The following is a 22,133-nucleotide window of genomic DNA, read 5'->3' on the forward strand; positions in this document are numbered from 1 at the left end:
AAACGTCCCGCTTTTAGCAGCGGGATGTCCCGGCCTCGGGACTCTGTATCTGCATGAACTGGCAGCGGCGTCTATAGACGCCATGTCAGTACATTGCCCGCTGCCCCAGCTCCAGCCTGCATAGTCTTCCGGTGTTCCGACACCGGCAGGCGAGCAGGGCTATGGGAAGATGGCTGCCGAAGCCCTGTACTGGAGACTATTAGTGTCTCCAGTACAGGGGTTCGGGCGCCATCTTGCCATAGCCCTGCTCTGCCTGTCAGCGCAGGAGACTGCAGGAGGAGCAAGACGGTCCCAGGAGCAGCGCGCCAGAGGCCGGCGAGGAGCGAGAGGAGATTTCTGTCAGGTGAGTAAATACTTTTTTTTCCCCAGGTGTTATGTTGCCATAAATTGCGTTTATTTTGCACTGACATGTTGCCCAAATTGCGTTTATTTTGGACTGACATGTTGCCCGCAATGCGTTTATTTTGTACTGACATGTTGCCCGCAATGCGTTTTGTTTGTTCTGGCATGTTGCCCGCAATGCGTTTATTTTGTACTGACATGTTGCCCACAATGCGTTGATTTTGTACTGACATGTTGCTCACATTGCGTTTATTTTGTGCTGATATGTTGCCCAAATTGCGTTTATTTTGTACTGACATGTTGCCCATGATGCGTTTATTTTGTACTGACATGTTGCCCACAATGCGTTTATTTTGTACTGACATGTTGCCCACAATGCGTTTATTTTGTACTGACATGTTGCCCACAATGCGTTTATTTTGTGCTGACATGTTGCCCCTTGCGTTTATTTTGTGCTGAACTATTGCCCCCATTGCGTCTATTTTGTGCTGACATGTTGCCCATTGCATTTATTTTGTGCTGAAATGTTGCCCACATTGTGTTTATTTTCTGGTGTCTGGGGTAACTGTTGCTGCATTTATTATTTAATGGTCATAGTTGGCTAGGTTTGCTGCTTTGGGGTTACGGTATACTATTAAATAGCATCACACAGTTTCTGCACACCCATGATGCGAAACCTCGTTTGACCACATCATGGCGTAAACACTGCTTTCTTATGCCTCGCTGTTACATCATTATGTTAGCTCCACCCATATAATGTCATGGCCATGCCCATTTTTCGGCGCTGCGCAACCCCCAGTTGTTCGGCATTCCCCAATTTTTCGGCGCGGCCTAGACCCCCCACCCCCCCTGTCCCAGGTTGAACCGACAAAAATCTGGTCACTCTACCAATAGGCTGTCTGTCTCAAGTGATGTCATGTGACAGACAGCCTATTGGGCCAATCAGAGTGCAGGGGTCAGGTCCTTTAATATGACTGGACTCGCTGGTGCTCAGGGTGGGAGGAGTGGAGCCATGTTATGTTGTTAGCATTCACAATGCTGAAATTCAGCAGCATAGCGTGTGCTGAGTGCCCGCTGCCCAATTACGCATGCTACGCTGGCAATGGCGTACAGGGACACTAAATTAAGGACCTCTGATTTACTAGCGTGCATAACAGCAGATAACTCACGCCGTTGCGCTGCCGATAAGTTTAGTGGATCAAGCCCCTTATTCTTTACTTGAGCGTGCAGACCTGCTGGATTATATCATTAACTACAAGGTGTGGAGGGTAATTTATAGTAGATTTTACTCAGGGCAAAATCTACATTTTGGCCTAGTGCACACCAGAGCGTTTCGGCTGCGGTTTGCGATCCGCTTGCGTGTGCGGATCCGCTTGGGTAATGTATTTCAATGGGCTGGTGCACACCAGAGCAGGAGGCGTTTTGCAGAAACGCATACTCCCGGGCTGCTGCAGATTTTGGATTGCAGAGGCGTTCCTGCCTCAATGTTAAGTATAGGAAAACCGCAAACCGCTCTGAAAAACGGCACTTCAGAGCGGTTTGCCAGGTGTTTTTTGTTACAGTAGCTGTTCAGTAACAGCTTTACTGTAACAATACATGAAATCTACTACACCAAAACCGCTGCACAAAACCGCAAAATGCTAGCTGAAACGCTGCAGAAAAAGAAGAAAAAGCGTTTCAAAATCTGCTAGCATTTTGCGGATCTGCTAGCGGGTTTTTGGTGTGCACCAGGCCTGAATGTGTATGTATTTTAAATTTTACAATTTTTTCACAATTGTTATCCTGTAAATTAAGTTTCAAAAAAATGCTGCGTGCAATTAGTGCAAATTGCAATGCTGCAGTGGGATCAGCCTCGTGGTCAGTTCGAAAAGCACTCATAAGCCCCTGTAGTCGGAAGCAGCCCTAACTTCACCACAGTTCATTGACTTTCATGTTGTCCACAGAGCTGTCCACAGAGCTTGAGAACCAAGTTGACCCTTCTTCATTCACCAATGTGAGCTGTGGTCCTTTGGATTAGGACCTTCACAACTTCAGATTCCAACGTTGCATCTTTTAAAATGAATGTGATGAAAGGAATGAGGAGGCTGCAGTCCTCATTTCAAAAAGGCCAGAAATCGCACAGTCATGCAGATCCTTTGGCTTCAGTAGATCCTCAGTCACACACCTGGAATAAGCATGCAGTAATGGAGTCAGATTAGCAGGGAAAATGGCCTGGGCGATCTCTGCTGTGCACTGTGTACAGGATTGTGTTCCAACAGGAGTCCATGTACATCAACATTCACATACATTAAACAACAATGGTTTTACACAGTGATGCTCATCCGGATTTCGGGTACCCGAAATACCCAGATTACCCGAACTTTTTCAGCTATTCGACCTCGGATCCGCATTCCGGATAGCTGGCAAAATCTGGAATCCGGATCCGGGTGAATCCGCATTCACATGCGATATCCGGAAAGAAATCCGGATATCTAGTTCGGATATCCGAATCCGGGTAGCATAACACACTGAGCCAATCAGAGGTCTCCATGACCTCATTGAGCCAATCAGAGGGCTCCCAACCGAAGCCCTAGCAACCAATCACAGAGGGGAACCCTGGCCAACCCTTCCTGTATATAAGGCAGGAGCCATGATGAGATTCTCGTCCTTGCTGTGACTGCTCACTAAGAGACATCTCCAGTGGTGTTGGCTAAGCAAGTGCTGCTGCTGTATACTGTGATAAAACCTAGCACATAAACACCTGTACTATACCACTATTTTATTGTTTTTTAGTTAGCTAGCTTTTGTAATTTTGTGATTTCAGTCAGTGACAGTCAGACTCTGTGCTGCAGCAGCTGCTAGTTAGGTCCTGTGTGTGTGCAGGCCAGGCCTGCTGCTGCTGGCCTGCTATTAGCCTTAGCTACAGTATAGGTTAGGGAATAGGATTACTGTGTTATTGTGTAGTTAGTACTGCAGTGCTAGTTAGTTGTTAGAGTAGTACTGTGTTAGCTTACTACAGATTACTGCAGTGCTGCTGTGCTGAGAAGCAGTGTCAGTGGGACAGATAGACAGTTAGTGTGCACTGTCTTCTACTCTGCTGTCTGTCACTCCGTGCTGATTTTCTTGAAAGTCCAACCCCGATTTTAATAAAGTACAAGTACCCCACATTATCTGGTGACATCATCACATATAAGTTGTACTATGTCTGCTGACACTGGCAGCCGGGGGAGGGGCAGCAAGGCCAAGAGGAGAGGGAGCAACACTGCTGCCACCGTCAGCAGTTCTGCCACGTCAGTGTCCATTCCGCCGCTAGCCACTGGCCGTCCAGCTGTTAGGGGTAGTCACGCTGCAGAGGAGCAGCAGCGTGTAGCGGCCATTTTCCAGCTGATGGTGGATGAGCAGGCCACCACCAGCTCTACAACAGAGACCTGCACCCCCACCAGCACTCCTGTTCGCAGAAGTAGCAGCAGCCGCCCAGCAGTTCCTTGGGGACTCGGTCATCACGTCGACCCCAGCGGGCAGCCTACCCTCAGTGAGCGCTCTTTTCACTCCAGGCACCACGATCACAATCAGCAGGGCTGTTACCCGCAGAGTGTTTGAGAAGGATATTCTCAGCGCATTGGGCTATATGGAGGAGTCACAGATGCAGACGGTGGTTGTTGGGGGGGTCCTTGCATGTGGCAGCAGAAGAGGAGTTTGGGGGGGGGGGGTCATCATCCCAGCAGCAGTTGTTTGAGGAGGGGGAGTATGATGTTAATGATGAGATGAAGGAGCCGCTCCAACACTATGGAACGCCCTACCTCTACCCATTAGGAAAGCCCCCTCCTTCAACACCTTTAAGAAGGCCCTCAAAACTCATCTTCTAACTCTGGCCTACCACCCCTTATAATTGCTCTAAATCCACAGCTGAACTCTGGTCCCCTACCTCTCGTGTCCCTACCTCTCCCTCTAGATTGTAAGCCTTTGGGCAGGGTCCTCCTCCTTTTGTGTCCTACCTGATCATGCACCTCCATTACTGTGCACCTATGCTATGCATCTGAATGAACCTAACTTGCCTAATCTCCATGCTCCATCCAGTGACTGACTAAGCATTACCTTGTACTCATACTGTGCTGTGTGATCGGGTTTTCTTGTATTCCTGTATTGTCATATTGCTGTATGTCACCCCTAAATATTGTCTGTTACCTAAATTAATGTCCAGCGCTGCGTAATATGTTGGCGCTTTATAAATACAGTAAATAAATAATAAATGAAGGACTGTGACTACCATCCACAGGAGGGGGATGTCAGCTCTGACTCTGAGGAGGAGGATGCGTCGGTGGGTTTGGCGCAGAGGATCAGCATTGCAGACAGTGGCAGGAGCAGCAGTGGGCATGGAAAGTGGGACCCACAGCCTGCAGCTTCATCTTCTGCCACTACCACCAGCCGCACCAATCAACCCCCAACCGCCACAGGGAGAAAAGCAGCAGCATCACATTCAGGCCGCAGGGGAATCTTCACATCCCCAATCTGGCGGTTTTTCACTCTGCCCTCATTGGACAGCATGTTTGCCATATGTAATGTGTGCAAACTAAAGCTCAGCAGAGGTTGTGACCCCTCCAAGTATGGCACCTCCAGCTTCATCACCCATCTGTCCAAAAAACATTTTGTTGAGCATGAGGAGTTCAAGAGGCTGAAGCAAGCTGGCGCTGGCAGTGGTCAGACTCAGAGCACCAGCTCTGACACTCCTGCTGACACTGAGGCCTGTTCAGGCAGCCAGTCCTCAGTGGCCTCTTCTGCTCCCTCCTTCGCTTCCCTTGCAAGAAAAAAATGCCGCCAGACCCTGTTGGGCGAGTCTTTCCCTGTTGTTGACAAGAGGGGGACATAAAGTGACTGGGAATCATTATGCCTGCCTTACCACCCTTTAATTACCACCACAACACCCTGGCTCCTCCTGATTGTTAACTATCACTAACTAAGCCTGGTTCACAATTTTTTTACAGCCGTGGTACCAACGCTACGTGCCATGGTACAATCTCCGGCATGCTCCTGGCACACGTTACACCTGCTGCTGCTACATTGCCCTGCTCCTACTGCCTGTGCTGCTCCCACTGCCAGGGTGCCACAGGCCACTGCTGCTGCTACCACCTATATTTAACCCAAAACACAATTGCTGTGTATTTTTTTTTTGAGGTGTCTGGGTGGAAAACTGATGTCCCAGTTGTGCGTTGGACTTTGGACACAATGTGGGCTGCGCGACCGCTGTCTGGAACCTCCTGATGTTAATTTACAGCCATTTTTTTTTTGTATTATAACTTCCCAAATAAACAATTACTGTTTTTCTTTTATAACCCCGGATAATAAAAAGGGGTATCCGTGCAACACTAGTTTTATATTGAAAGCCACAGTAATCGCCATAGTTCTGTTTCAGGTGCATATTTTATTCCGGTACATCAAATAAAGGCGCGGGGCAATAAGGGTGCACAGTAATGTTGTTAGTAAAATATTGTTATTAAATACTGATATTTTACTATAAAAACATAAAATATTGATATGAAACAGCAATATTTTACTAAGGCCAAACCTAACCCTACTCTCACACAGCACCCGCCCCCGCTGCCTAACCCTAACCGCCCCCCAATGACTAAAACTAATCCCCCACCTGCACAAACTACCTACCTAGTGCCTAAAACTAACCCCTCCCCATCCGCACAAAGGACTTACCTACTGCCTAAAACTAACCCACCACCCGCACAAACAACCTACCTAATGCCTAAATCTAACCCACCACCCGCACAAACGACTTACCTAATCCCTAAAACGAACCCCCCACCCGCACAAACTACCTACCTAATGCCTAAAACTAACCCCGCACAAACTACATACCTAATCCCTAAAACTATCCCCCACCCCCACAAACTACCTACATAGTGCCTAAAACTAGCCCCTCCCCCCATCCGCACACTTCCTACCTAATGCCTAAAACTAAAGCCCCACCCGCACAAACGACCTACTTAATGCCTAAAACTAACCCCCCCACCTGCACAAACAACCTACCTAGTGCCTAAAACTAACCCCCACCCGCACACACTACCTACCTAGTGCCTAAAACTAACCCCCACCCGCACACACTACCTACCTAGTGCCTAAAACTAACCCCCACCCGCACACACTACCTACCTAGTGCCTAAAACTAACCCCCACCCGCACACACTACCTACCTAATGCCTAAAACTAACTCCCCCACCCACACACACAACCTACCTAGTGCCTAAAACTAACCCCCCACCCGCACACACTACCTACCTAGTGCCTAAAACTAACCCCCACCCGCACATACTACCTACCTAGTACCTAAAACTAACCCCCACCCGCACACACTACCTACCTAGTGCCTAAAACTAACCCCTACCCGCACACACTACCTACCTAGTGTCTAAAACTAACCCCCACCCGCACACACTACCTACCTAATGCCTAAAACGAACCCCCCCACCCACACACACAACCTACCTAGTGCCTAAAACTAACCCCCACCCGCACACACAACCTACCTAGTGCCTAAAACTAACCCCCACCCGCACACACTACCTACCTAGTGCCTAAAACTAACCCCCCACCCGCACACACAACCTACCTAGTGCCTAAAACTAACCCCCACCCTCACACACTACCTACCTAGTGCCTAAAACTAACCCCCACCAGCACACACTACCTACCTAGTGCCTAAAACTAACCCCCACCCGCACACACTACCTACCTAATGCCTAAAACTAACCCCCCCCACCCACACACACTACCTACCTAGTGCCTAAAACTAACCCCCACCCGCACACACTACCTACCTAATGCCTAAAACTAACCCCCCCACCCACACACACAACCTACCTAGTGCCTAAAACTAACCCCCACCCGCACACACTACCTACCTAATGCCTAAAATGAACCCCCCTACCCGCACACACAACCTACCTAGTGGCTAAAACTAACCCCCACCCTCACACACTACCTACCTAGTGCCTAAAACTAACCCCACCCGCACACACTACCTACCTAGTGCCTAAAACTAACCCCCACCCGCACACACTATCTACCTAATGCCTAAAACGAACCCCCCCCCCCCACACACACACTACCTACCTAGTGCCTAAAACTAACCCCCACCCGCACACACTACCTACCTAATGCCTAAAACTAACCCCCCCACCCACACACACAACCTACCTAGTGCCTAAAACTAACCCGCACACACTACCTACCTAATGCCTAAAACTAACCCCCCCACCCACACACATAACCTACCTAGTGCCTAAAACTAACCCCCCCACCCACACACACAACCTACCTAATGCCTAAAACGAACCCCCCCACCCGCGCACACAACCTATCTAGTGCCTAAAACTAACCCCCCACCCGCACACACAACCTACCTAGTGCCTAAAACTAACCCCCACCCGCACACACAACCTACCTAGTGCCAAAAACAAACCCCTCACCCACACAAACTACCTACCTAATGCCTAAAACTAACCCTCCACCCACACAAGCTACCTAGATAACACCCCCCTCCCCTAAGGAGCCATGGTGGGGTTCTTTGATCGCACCACACAAAAAAGTAAAAAAAAGTTAAATATGCATCGCAGAATAGCGGCATTTGGGCACCCGCAATGCCCGATATATATATTGAGCGCCCAAATTTCCGCTCTGGCACTCAAGGACTGCTATTTTGTATTGGCGCCTATGGCAGCGCCCATATACAGTGGTGTGAAAAACTATTTGCCCCCTTCCTGATTTCTTATTCTTTTGCATGTTTGTCACACTTAAATGTTTCTGCTCATCAAAAATCGTTAACTATTAGTCAAAGATAACCTAATTGAACACAAAATGCAGTTTTAAATGATGGTTTTTATTATTTAGTGAGAAAAAAAACTCCAAATCTACATGGCCCTGTGTGAAAAAGTGATTGCCCCCCCTTGTTAAAAAATAACTTAAAGGTGGTTTATTACACCTGAGTTCAATTTCTGTAGTCACCCCCAGGCCTGATTACTGCCACACCTGTTTCAATCAAGAAATCACTTAAATAGGAGCTATCTGACACAGAGAAGTAGACCAAAAGCACCTCAAAAGCTAGACATCAAGCCAAGATCCAAAGAAATTCAGGAACAAATGAGAACAAAAGTACTGTAATTGAAATCTATCAGTCTGGTAAAGGTTATAAAGCCATTTCTAAAGCTTTGGGACTCCAGCAAACCACAGTGAGAGCCATTATCCACAAATGGCAAAACCATGGAACAGTGATGAACCTTCCCAGGAGTGGCCGGCCGACCAAAATTACCCCAAGAGCGCAGAGAAAACTCATCCGAGAGGCCACAAAAGACCCCAGGACAACATCTAAAGAACTGCAGGCCTCACTTGCCTCCAGTAAGGTCAGTGTTCACGACTCCACCATAAGAAAGAGACTGGGCAAAAACGGCCTGCATGGAAGATATCCAAGGCGCAAACCACTTTTAAGCAAAAAGAACATTAAGGCTCGTCTCAATTTTGCTAAAAAAACATCTCAATGATTGCCAAGACTTTTGAGAAAATACCTTGTGGACCGACGAGAGAAAAGTTGAACTTTTTGGAAGGTGCGTGTCCCGTTACATCTGGCGTAGAAGTAACACAGCATTTCAGCAAAATAACATCATACTAACAGTAAAATATGGTGGTGGTAGTGTGATGGTCTGGGGTTGTTTTGCTGCTTCAGGACCTGGAAGGCATGCTGTGATAGATGGAACCATGAATTCTACTGTCTGCCAAAAAATCCTGAAGGAGAATGTCCGGCCATCTGTTCGTCAACTCAAGCTGAAGCGATCTTGGGTGCTGCAGCAGGACAATGACCCAAAACACACCAGCAAATTCACTTCTGAATGGCTGAAGAAAAACAAAATGAAGACTTTGGAGTGGCCTAGTCAAAGTCCTGACCTGAATCCTATTTAGATGTTGTGGCATGACCTTAAAAAGGCTGTTCATGCTAGAAAACCCTCAAATAAAAGCTTACTTATTACAACAATTCTGCAAAGATGAGTGGGCCAAAATTCCTCCAGAGCGCTGTAAAAGACACATTGCAAGTTATCCCAAACGCTTGATTGCAGTTATTGCTGCTAAGGGTGGCCCAACCAGCTATTAGGTTCAGGGGGCAATTTCTTTTTCACACAGGGCCATGTAGGTTTTGAGGTTTTTTTCACACTAAATAATAAAAACCATCATTTAAAACTGCATTTTGTGTTCAATTATGTTATCTTTGACTAATAGTTAAGTTAAGTTTTTGATGAGCAGAAACATTTAAGTGTGACAAACATGCAAAAGAATAAGAAATCAGGAAGGGGGCAAATAGTTTTTCACACCACTGTAGTCCACTTGCCGCATGCACCCTTTTTTCCTGCTCTGTATTTTTTCGCCCATTATATATTTTATAAGAGGGGATGGAAGTAGAGACTGTGTTTGCACTGCTATTAGCAAATGGGATTCTCAGTTTATACCTAATGAAGAGAACAGAATAATGGGCAATTTGTTGCACATCTAGGGTTGAAAGATGCTGGGTGCAAGAGAGCCTTGAGTGTGTGGGAAAGAGGGAAAAATAGGATCGCAAAATTCCTTTAAAGTCGCATTGTAGCCTACTGTGCCATGCAATGCCATCCATACAGTGCAGTTTACAGTCCATAGACTGCATGCTGTGTGTTATCCGGTTGGAAATCATTGCCTTTCAAAATAAACAGTGCAAAAAGGCCCAATGAAATATAATTGCATCATCTAGTGAGATATTTTCTGTTGATGCAATGAGCGTGGTGTGTAAAGATCCCCAAAAAATGCATGCAAACAGGAGATAAATGTCACACAAAATTATTTCTTAAATGTTTCAGATGACAGTTTGTCCTGGATCAGTTCACAGATGATTTGTTTGCCAGTCTGCTGAGCTGCCCCTCTATGGAGATAGAAGGGGGGAAAGAGTGTAAGGCTCATCGGTCTGGAAAAATTACTGGAGAAGGAAAGTTGCGTGCCGTTCAGCGAATCGTGTGGAATGGATCTGTTCAAACAGACAAATGTGAATGGATGCATAGGTTAACACTGGATTCATTCGCATCTGTTAGGTAACGTTCTGCGAACTGACCATTTTTTAACGTCAGTGTGAACTGGGCCTAAACCTAAAAATGTTCACAGACAGTTTGCCATTGTACCCCTACCCCACCCCCTTTCCATATCCCGCTTTCTTTGCAATGCCTGTATGTATCTTGGTCATGCTAATAAAGCTATCTTTGATTTGAGTGAAGAGAAGGAGGTATCTCAATGCAGATCACAGGAGGATCTGCAATAGAGGGGTGGGCAAAGTACTAAGATCTAAGTACGGTAGGTCTTTTTACATTCTTTCCTTTGTCACAATATAGCTATTGGAAGTAAAACCTCCTGTTGACACTGTGCACATACCTAAGTGCAGCCATGTCCTTTCTCTGAGCCAAAAATAATTCCGGGTACAACCCCCGTTGTACTTGGCGAAATAAATATGATTCTGATTCTGATTCATACTTTCAGGCCCAGTGCACACCAGAAACCTCTAGCAGATCCGCAAAACGCTAGAGGTTTTTGAAGCAGATTTTCAGAGCTATTCTAGGCATGTTTAGGGAGGTTATCTAAACATGCCGAGCGTTTTTTAGAGCGTTTTTTGTGTCGCAGATTTCATTCTGATTCTGATCTAGAGTTTTTCAGAGCGGTTTGAGCTTTTCCTTTACTTTACATTAAAGAGTAACTGTTAGCCCCCAAATTGAAATTTAAAACACTATTGCAATGTTTTATTTATTATATAAGTGAGCCAAAAAGCCAATGTACAAGTTAAAAATCAATCTAATTTTGTTACTATCTAACCTTTTCCCCCAGCTCCGGACGCAAGCCGCATATCAGATACTGTAGCATGCAGAGCATGCCTATGTCTGGCCGACCCCCCTCTCCCCCCCAGGACCAGGTGCCAATATATTCTCCCCACCGCAGCTGACCGCTCTGACACGGAGAGAGCGGCAGCACTTCCAGAGCAGCACCGCAGAGCAGCCGCCGCCGAGTCACATGTGAGAGAATCACATGTGAGAGAGATGCACGGCGCTGGCTGCTCTGCGGTGCTGCTCTGGAAGTGCTGCCGCTCTCTCCGTGTCAAAGCGGTCAGCTGCGGTGGGGAGAATATATTGGCACCTGGTCCTGGGGGGGAGAGGGGGGTCGGCCAGACATAGGCATGCTCTGCATGCTACAGTATCTGATATGCGGCTTGCGTCCGGAGCTGGGGGAAAAGGTTAGATAGTAACAAAATTAGATTGATTTTTAACTTGTACATTGGCTTTTTGGCTCACTTATATTATAAGTAAAACATTGCAATAGTGTTTTAAATTTCAATTTGGGGGCTAACAGTTACTCTTTAAGGCAGAAACGCATCTGCAAACTGCAAAAGTGCTGCAGGAGCCACGTTTGCAGTTTGCTAAAAACCTCAAACCCCTGGTGTGCACCAGCCCATAGAGGTACATTAGCCAATCGTTTTCACAAGCGGCAGCGTTTTCGAAAACGCTACCAAAAACGCTTGGTGTGCACCAGCCCTCAGACAGTTTTTAAAGCTAAACTTCAGCCTTAGTAGTAATAACAGCAAGATGTATGTATCACAATTAAGTTTGTTTAATCGTATTAAAAATTGTGAGCACCTCTTAAATGATCAATGAGATCTTTTCCTATAAACAGCTATACAAAGACCAGTGTTTCCTCATCAACACTGTGCTGTCTTCCAAGTCCCATGCTCTTTCTCCATGGTGCCTGGTCTCAGAGCCGGATTAAGACAAGACTGGGCCCCAAGCAGAGTAATGGCCTTGGGCCCCCTGCTACATTGACTGAAAAAGTGATCAGGCATGTGGATAATCTAGTCAAGCAGGTGACAGAAGACTGCAGGGACTTATACTGCTACATAGGGTCCCCAACTGTGTCTGAAGATGGGTGGCTCAGTACTGCACATGCGTGAGCGCTCAGAAGTGCATGCACAGTATGGAGCCGCTCATTTTCAGAAGCACCTGGAGGACATGAGTGCATTTGCTTCTGAAGCCTTGCGATTGCTCCTGGAGGTGGCAAATTTGAATGAGGGACAGCACTGGAAAAGATCCAGAGTTGTCCGTCTCCATAGGTGACTTTTTTTAAAGGATACCAGATGCAAACTAAGTAGGAAATATGGGGGGAAGTAGGCATGTGCTGGCAGCTGTCTCCCTATTCTCCTCTCTGCCCCTCCAATCCTTCCTAAATGAACCTCGGCAACCTTTTCCGGGTTACCGGAGTCCGGCATAAGTGCACAGGCACTGGCCAGGCTGCATGCATCCTACAGCGCATGGCCGGGAGCACTCTGCGCATGACATAGCTGTGATGTTATACGCATGGGCTTCAGGCCGCGGGCGCGCACTGTAGGGCGCGTGCGGCCTGACAAGTGCCTGTGCACTAATGCCTGACTCCGGTGAAGAGATTGCCAGGGGGCATTTAGGTAGGAAAGGAGGGGCAGAGTGGAGAGCGGTGGGCATCAGGACAGCTGCCAACATGCCTGCTGTTTTTCCTACTTAGTTCGCATCTGGTATCCTTTAAGTGGCTTCAGACTCAGCATTAAAAAGGAGTATGCCAGGAAGCTATTGTACCCTGATGATAACTGTCCATGGCAACTCCACAGGAAAAAAAAATACAGCCTCTCCCCTGCCACACTGTTCACCATACCTCCAGGCTAGCTGCTTCACTTTCCTGGGAACTTTTGGGCAGGGTATTGCTGGGATCCTGTCCTGAGCTGTCAGCTGGAGAATGGAGATGATTTCACTTGAATCTGCACATGGCATTGTCCCTGCAAGTGTCTGTGTTCCTTCCTCCTTTGAGGTCGGCAGAAAGGAGATAACATTAGTGGCAGCAGCATCTCACAGGGGGTCAAAAGGTCAGAGACACAAGAGACTGCAATACAGTTCAGTCTGTGTGTTCTCTGTCTGTGAGTGCAGCATGGGCAGCATAGGTAGCAGTCTTCTGTGGGGCCCCTGTACAGAGAGAGCAACCTGCAGGAAGGCAGCCCAGACGGAAGTCCTGTGAATATGCTAATGAGCTTTTAAAGCAGTTGAGGCTGCCTGTATTCAGCCTGCACAGCAGGCACATGCAGACAGCTAAGTATTGCTGCTCTCTCTCCCAGCGAAATTTGAGGCTGACAGCTGGGCCCTCTCATGTATGTCTCACCAGGGCCCCAAGCAGCTGCCTGGAGTGCCTGGTTGGTAATCCGGCCCTGCCTGGTCTAGGTAATGCACCTGTAATGGAACAAATCTACATAGTTTCCCAATACCGTAGTACCCACTTACAGAGTAGGGATGATCAATGAGATACAAATAATTCTGAGTTCATGCAGGATTATGCAAATTTTTTATGCAAATTTATGCTGCTTGAAAATGGACCAATCAAGTCTCACCAAGGTTTAAATTAATTGGTCCATTTTCAAGCTGCATACATTTGCATAAAACTTTATTTGCATCTCATTGATAATCCCTATGACTGAATACTGCATGTGTTCTGCAGTTGTTGCTAGTGGTAAGGATCATGTGACTTGAACTTCTAGGTGCTGTGATTACAGGTACTCATTTTAGAATATAAGTGTTCATTTCAGTACGGAGGAAACTAGCTCTAAGGGCCCTTTTACACTTAATCAGTTGGTGTGCGTTAGTATGCGTTGGTACGCGTTAGTGCGCGTTGGTACGCGTTTTTTCCATAGCAGTGCATAGGGAAGAAGATTTCAGTTAAAACGCGTTAAGTGTGAAAGGTGCCATAGGAAAACATGGGTATTACTTTGAAAATCAGTTTTATTTCCATTTTAACTGAGAGCAACTGATTAAGTGTAAAAGGGCCCTAAGGGCTCACTCACACTACGGGGCACACTACGTTTTTGATGCTGCATACATTTTTTTCTCAAAAATGCATTGATCACAATTTTACAGGCAAGAAGAGAGAGACATAAGAATGCACCAATAACCGCAACACCACCCACCCACCCAAAAAAGTACATGTATTTATGCAAACTTGTCCACGTTTAACAGTGTGTACCAGCTGAGAAGTGCTAATGCAGCCAGGGGAGTAACTACAGTTTGCTAAAGGGGCCCAGAGCTTTGAGGGGGCCACACTACAAACCACTCCTTCCTCCAATAAAGGTGGCCATCCTTCAGATCTGGTGTATTTGTGTAATGGGTGTAAAGATTATGAGACCACACTTGTATGACCCTGTCAAGTCGGGCCTCCAGGCTGTGGAGGTCACCAAGGTTAGCCAAGGGAAAGGGTATGTACATTGGGGGGTCTCATCCAAGTTTTCTTGGGGAGTGGGGGGGGGGGGCAATATTTGTAGTAACGCCCCGGAATGCAGTCACTGGAGAAGAGCCATATATGGGCCCTGGTGCATTTGCAACCTTTGCATCCCCTATTGTTACACCAATGTGTAGGGTAGAACTCACCTATCCAAAACTGCCATGGTCTCTTCTATTTCACCTCAAGTTTTGCATACAGTGTTTCGAATTTCTGAGGAGCAGGAATCTCATGGTCCTTTATTTCTTTCCATGAGAAGTTCTGTGAAAACAAATGCAGCATAAAGAAAAGATCAGGTCTGGGCATGCCTTGAAGGACAATAAAGAATAATTTACTAGATGGCATTCTGAAGTATCACTATAAGATGCTATAGATTCTGGGAAAACAATAACGGCTAAATATGGGATTTAAATTTGCGTAATCATGTACATTTCTACTGACTTGAAACTACACCAAATGTGTACAGTAGCTACTTGTGTCAGTGGAAATTTGCATGCTTACTGATCTGTAGGGATGGGAAATATTTTAGAGCTTGTAATAAATTTGCATTGCTCGCAGAAAGAAACAGGCTTAAAGCAGTTCTCTGGGAAGAGGGGGGGGGGGGGGGGGGGGGGGGGGTTTAAAATAAAAATATCCACTTTCCTGGGGCTTCTGCCGGCCCCCTGTAGCAGTAATCCCACACCGTCCTCCAACGATGCGCTGTTCTCCACCGCTGGTCCCGGTCTCACGCGGCATCTGATTGAACTGCGCAGCCGTGGGCACGCGCGTGCTTGCTCCCGCTTGCGTCATCGGAAGCTTACTGCTCAGGTGCAGTACAAGAAAACTTCGTATTGTGCCTGCGCAGTAAGCACCTGAAGACGCAAGCGAGAGTGCGCATTATTCGTCTTGTTAGACGAATAATTGCTTGGTGACGGCGGTGGGGAACGGGTGATCGGAGGAGGATGGTGCGGGATATGACAGCTACAGGTGGCTGATAGAAGCCCCAGGTAAGTGTCAGATTTTATTTTCAACCCCCCATAGAACCCCTTTAAAGAATACCTTAGTGCTAATACTATTTAAAAAAGAACAGTGTGTGTGTGCGGGGAGGAGTTGTGCAGAGGCTTTTTCGCACCTCCTGTGCTACAGCGTCACGCTCTGTTCTTGTCCCACTGGCTCCATTCTTTTCCTTCTGGTTGGTGCAGTCGGTAACCTCCAACCCGGACATACTACGCTGCACGTCTTGCGACAGCGCTCCTTGGCGACTCCATATGACGTGAGTGCGCACGCATGGTTGCAAGACGCCCAGGCGGACATAAAGTGCATGTGCAGTGTAGTATGTCCGGGTTGAAGGTTACCGACCGCGCTGACCAGGGGGACAGAACAGGGAACATTGGAGGAGGGCAGAGAGTGACGCTGGGGTATGGGAGGTACGTTAAGCCTCTGCACAACTCCCCACACACACAGAAGACATCCTTTTTGTTTTTTATACATAGGATTAGTGCTTAGATTTAAAGAGGAACTTTAACTCAGGATTGAACTTCATTCATTCAAATCAATAGCCGATAACCCCTTTCCCATGAGAAATCTCTTCCTTTTCTCGAATAGATCATCACCAGTATGGCTGATATTGTGGTGAAACCCCTCCCACAGCGTAATGATGCTACTATGCCAAAGACTCTGCAGGGGCCCCAGGGAGCACAGTTAAGTTAGGTGGTCGGGGAAGGGTGGTGACTGTTGATGGCCCCTTGGTTAATTTTGGCCAGGGGCCCCATTGTTACTAGAACCATACCTGACCTTTATTAGAGGTATTTGACCCATTGGTCGAATACTGCTCTGTGAGGCTTCAGAAAATTTCGGGAACCCGAGTGCTGCAGAAGACAGGCCGCTCCGTACTCTCTTGCACTCTTGTGCATGTGCTGCGCGGAGCCGCACGAGTACTCCCGAAAACAGGCCGCTCCGCACTCTCTTGCACGCTTGGCATGCGCAGTACGGAGTCGACCAAGTGTTCCTGAAAACAGGCCTCTCCGTACTCTTTTGCACTCTTGCGCATGTGCAGCACGGAGCCGCCCGAGTACTCCCGGGAGTCAGGCTGCTCCGTACTCTCTTGCCAGCTTGCGAATGTGCAGCAAGGAGCCACTCGAGTGCTCCCAAAGACAGGCCACTCCATACTCTCTTGCACGCTCGCGCATGGGCAGTACGGAGCCGTCCGAGTGCTCCCAAAGACAGGCTGCTCCGTACTCTCTTGCATGCTTGTGCATATGCAGCATGGAGCCGCTCAAGTGCTCACAAAGACAGGCCGCTCTGTACTCTCTTGCACGCTCACGCATGTGTAATACGGAGCCTTCAGAGTGGTCCCGAAGACAGGCTGCTCTGTACTCTCTTGCATGTGCAGCACGGAGCTGCCCGAGTGCTCCTGAAGACAGGCCGCTCCGTACTCTCTTGCACGCTCGCGTATGTGCAGCGCGGAGCCGCTCGAGTGCTCTTGAAGATAGGCCGCTCCGTACTTTCTTGCATGCTCATGCATGTGCAGCACGGAGCTGCCTGAGTGCTCTTGAAGACAGGCCGCTCCGTACTCTCTTGCACGCTCACGTATGTGCAGTGCGGACCCGCCCGAGTGCTCTTGAAGATAGGTTGCTCCATACTCTCTTGCATGCTTGTGCATGTGCAGCACGGAGCCACCCGAGTGCTCCCGAACACAGGCCGCTCCGTACTCTCTTGCACGCTCACGCATGTGCAGCATGGAGCCGCCCGACTGGTCCCTAAGACAGGCCACTCCGTACTCTCTTCCACGCTCATGTATGTGCAGCACAGAGCCATCCGAGTGGTCCGGAAACCTTCCAAAGCAGCCCGTGGTGGTAGATTTGATTGGGGCCCACAGCGCTGGAATGAAGGAGTCGTGCGAGGAACGGAAAGGCTCTATAGGACCCAGAGCCTGCCCTCTCCTTAGGTGAGTATCTGTGTTTAGATTTAATTTACTTTAGATTTTCTTTAAGTTATAATTAGGAGGTGAAGCTGTTATAATGGTGTAAACTTTACACTGCAAATGTCTGGTGGCACTTCAGTGGAGAAAGCTTTTTAAAGGGTACCTGAGACGGGGATAATAGCAGTATTAATACTTACCTGGGGTTTCCACCAGTCCCTTGAGGTCCGTGTGCGCTCTCGCTGTCCCCTCGGGCGGTTCCGTCCAATTGTAATAGCTCTTGGTATTCTGGCCAGTCGCGACCAGTCGTCAGCTTGTGTGTCCCCGCTGTGCTTTCATGCCCGGGAGCATTCTGCGCATGCATGGTGGTACAGTAGTAGTACCACGGATGGGAGTGTGACAGGACGTGCATGCATGGCCGAGTCATGCATGCGCAGAAGAGCACAGCCGGACCGGTCAGAATACCAAGAGCTATTACAATTGAACGGAGCCACCAGAGAGAACAGCAAGGGAGCATCCAGTCCATGAGAATCAGGCACATTTATAGTTATTCCATAGATGTGCCTAACAGATCTGAACAGGAAACACAGCAGTTGGAAGAGGAAAGGAGAGAGCCTCCACTACTATGCCATCATATCGCGATAGGTGTTCTCAGGTTAACCAACCAGTTATGTCCTGGGCAGGTGCATGTAGTCCTGGGCAGGTGTTTCCTGTACATACAAGAGCCCAGATGCAATTCAGAATCAGAATAATTTTTTTTCGTCAAGGACGACTGGGTCGTGCCTGGAATTGGGTTTGGCATGTACAGGGATAGTGTGGAATAGGAACATACAATACAATTCAAAAACAACATACAATACAAAATTTAAAGCATCAATTGAAACGTCAATTCAACATAACCTTAAAGAGAACCCGAGGTGGTTTTTTAAATCTCAATAGGGCACAGAGGCATGTTCTGTGCACAATTACATGCCTCTGTGTCCTCCTATTGCCGCCGTTCCCCCCCCCCCCCCCCCCCCCCCCGAGCTATGCTGTCCCCCGCAACAAATAGCTTCAGACTAGCTTGTCACTAGCTTTCTATTTACCTACAGCCTGTCACTCAGCTTCTCCTCTCCGCCTCCTCTATTACTAGGCTCCCCCACCTCTGGCCCCTCGCTGCCCGCCTCTGTGAGCTTCCTCCAATTGGAAGCTAAGCCGCGACTCAGGAAGACTTTCGAGGAGAGACCCATGTGAGTCGTTTGAGAAAAGGTTCTGTTCCAGTTTATCTGCATAGTTATTTTTTGCAGCCCTCAGTTCCCTATTTAGGATGTTCTTTGCTCTCCTATAGTCCTCCTGGTTGCAGGATCTGTATGCCATTTCCTTGCCCCGACATCTCCTAGGAGATCAATTTCAACAACTCTTAAAAATAACGTTTTAGCACTTTGCAACTGAAAAAGTACCAAAAAGTAGTGAAAAATTCCTATCAAAATTATTTTTAGTATTTTCTTGCTTGGCTTAAAAGATTTTTTATTGACAATTTGTGAAATATTACCTAAGGGAAAACACAGGAGAAAATGTGAATTGCATATGGGCCAAGGTTCATTGTCAGTCCTGTCAGTTTCTCCTGCACCTAGCAATCTTTTCTAATACTACAACAAAAGAATGCAAAAAATGTTTGCCAGTTATCAGATAATTATTTATGTTACATTCCCCTCCTATAAACCCCAAATGATAAGAAAAGAAACAGTTTTAACGGACATGGCAGCCATACAAACAAAAAACTGTCACTCTGTTCTGATAATTTACCCACAGACCACACCCTCGAAATCGTGTTGAGAAGTGCTCCCTGCCTCAGGGTGATATGTATTCTCCGCTGAGGAAATCATACAAAGGTTTTATATTGCAAATATGAATTATGAACTTATTACCTTCTATATCTGTATAAGTATTTACAGCAAACCTATCCATACACTCTGTCATCAAATAAAATGTGTACAGCTGCTCTGTACAGTCAGGCGGGGAACACACTAGGCAGAAAGGCTAGTGTTGCGGGTTACGCCAGCGTTTTTACCGCTAATACAAGTCTATGGGCCGCATGTAAAAACGCATAAGCGTTTTAAATTGTACATTTTTGAAAACACACAACTTACTGCATAATTACTTTCAAGTGGTATTATACTTAAATTTCATCCATGTCCTAAAGCAATAAACACAGCATAAAATTAACAGCTAAAAACATTTGACTGTTTTTCAAGGTACTGGAAAGGTTAAAACTCAAGTTTTTGACTAGGAATGATCAGTGAGATGCAAATAATTGCGAGTTCATGCAGGGTGATATGCATTTTGTATGCAAGTATATGCAGCTGCCAATGATATCAGATAGCTTCAGTTAGGCCTCTTTTCCGTGAACTGTTAAACTCTGTGCTCAGCAAGCAGTTACCAGGGAGCAGTGAACAGTTGTGAGAGTTTGAGAGCCATTTCACTGCCTGTAAACAGTTCGTGGAAAAGAGGCCTTTTAGGCCTCCTTTCCACGAACTGTTGATAGGCAGTGAAATGCCTCTCAAACTCTCACAACTGTTCACTGCTGCCTGGTAACCGCTTGTTGCTGCTTGGTAACTGCTTACTTCTGCCTGGTAACTGCTTGCTGAGCACACAGCTCAACAGTTCGTGGAAAGGAGGCCTTAGGTGTAGCATTGCTATCAGAGTAGTCTTTGCATGTTTCATATTCATTTTTTACTGTGTTTCATGCACCAATGCAAAATTTCAGTTTTGAGCAGGATCATCCACCATGCAACCTAAGCAGGTGCTTGGGGCCTAGTGGGTGTCAAGGGGCCCACCGGTCACCCTCTTTGACCTCTCTCCACTTCAGCTTACCAAAAGGACCACAAGGGGTCCCCACAGGGCCGGCCCTAGACTTTTTGCCGCCTGAGGCAGGGGGGTCGGACCCCCCCCCTCCCTCGCCTGGGTCCCCTGATCTGCGCTCCCCTCCAGCCTTAGAAGCAGCCGCTACTCGTAAGAGGCACGGGCGGGGAGGACTCCCCTCTTCCCAGCGTGCGCTCCACTTACGTCACTTCCTGCAGCGTTGCAGGAAGTGACGTCAGTGGAGCGCACGCTGGAACGAGGAAGAGGTGAGTCCTCCCCGCCCATGCCACTTACGAGTAGCGGCTGCTTCTTAACTATTTAAGGCTGGAGGGGAGCGCAGATCGGGGGACCCAGGCGAGGGAGGGGGGGGTCCGACCCCCCCTCCCCGCCGCTAGGCCCAATACCCCCGTCCTGCCCGCTACCCCTCCAGCTCGGCGGCCGGCTCCCCGCACCCACGGACAGGCGGGTGCCGCCCCTAGAAATGTGCCGCCTGAGGCAAATGTTTCACCCCACCTCATGAGCGGGCCGGCCCTGGGTCCCCAAATCTACTACCTTGCCCAGGGAGTAACCCAACTTTAATAACTGTAAGGGAGCAATATCTACACGTTCCTTCCATTACATCTGAAGTTGAACTAAGTTAACCTTTAGTTTCCATGTACCAAACCATAGTGCTGTCTATAGCATGCACTTGTCAGCTGCTTAGGAGAGATTTGTGGTCATACATTTTGTACTGCTCACTATTCAACATTTGAAAGGATATGAGATATTAGCTTAACTAAAAGATAATAAAGTCTGACTCACCCGACTGCTAGTAGTTGCAGGACCATTTGTATGAAAGGTGGGAGTACAATATTCTAATAATTCTACGTCTTGCTGAAGTCCTTCGAAAGAAATGAAAAAAGTTACCTGTATGCTCTTAGAAAGGGTTCCTAAGACAAGCACAAATGATTGAGTGACCTAAACTGAAAGGAAAATATATCTGGGCCATTCTAAGCGGGTGACAGGAGGAAACCTACAAAAGGAAACAGAGAACATGCAAACTCCATGCAGATTGGGTCTGCTGGAACTGGACCTGCAATGCAAGGTAAGGAAAGAGTGATAATCACTTGGCAACAATGGGACCCACATGTTCACTAACATATTTGAAAAGAATAAAGCCTGGTACACACTTTCAACAGCTTTTGAATACTGTGAAGGCAAGCTCTCTAATACTTCCTGAAGGTGGTACAATTGGTCGGTGGTTGGCCAATGAAAATTAAAGGTGTATACCAAACTTAAAGTGGATCCGAGATGAAAAACTAACAATAACAAGTAACTTGTCTATATATCTTATCTAAAGTTTACATAGTTTACCCAGCAAATCTAGCTGCAAACAGCTTCAATAGAATATGACTATTTCTTCCAGCGATACAATGACAGCAGCCATGTTGTTTGTAAACATTACGCAGAGGCAGGCTTATCTGCATCTTCAGAAAAAAACCTAATCCCCCTTCTTCCTCCCTCCTCCCCTCTGCCTCTGAAATCTCTGGCTAGTAATACCTCCCCCTCCTCCTTGCCTAGACTGAGCTCCCATGAGCCCTTGCTACTGTCTGAAAGTCCCAAGGCTCTCTGAAAAGCCGTGGGCAAGGCTTGTTTAGTTTATAGGGAATTAAGAGTGTTAAAACAAAAATAAAAAAGTATTTGGCTTGAGGAATGCCCTATAAACAATAGGAAAGGAACACAATTATGCAAT

General features: G+C 47.4%; 1 protein-coding gene across 2 annotated transcripts in view; it reads right to left on the reverse strand.

The window, feature by feature from the left end:
* Positions 1–1,511: 1,511 nt before the first annotated feature.
* The window catches only part of LOC137532557 (SLAM family member 8-like), a 164,574-nt gene continuing 143,952 nt past the window's right edge, over positions 1,512–22,133 (reverse strand). The window contains exons 6-8 of one of the 2 annotated variants that reach the window (XM_068253185.1): positions 21,203–21,282; positions 14,811–14,922; positions 1,512–2,506 (exon numbers count right to left, since the gene is read on the reverse strand). In XM_068253185.1, coding sequence (XP_068109286.1) covers positions 14,836–14,922; positions 21,203–21,282 — 167 coding nt within the window. In that variant the 3' untranslated portion in view covers positions 1,512–2,506; positions 14,811–14,835. Of the gene's footprint in view, positions 2,507–10,203; positions 10,367–14,810; positions 14,923–21,202; positions 21,283–22,133 lie in introns of those variants that run through there. The other variant, XM_068253186.1, reaches the window with a different exon arrangement.

The sequence above is a fragment of the Hyperolius riggenbachi genome, chromosome 9 (assembly GCF_040937935.1).
Source record: "Hyperolius riggenbachi isolate aHypRig1 chromosome 9, aHypRig1.pri, whole genome shotgun sequence".
NCBI lineage: Eukaryota > Metazoa > Chordata > Amphibia > Anura > Hyperoliidae > Hyperolius > Hyperolius riggenbachi.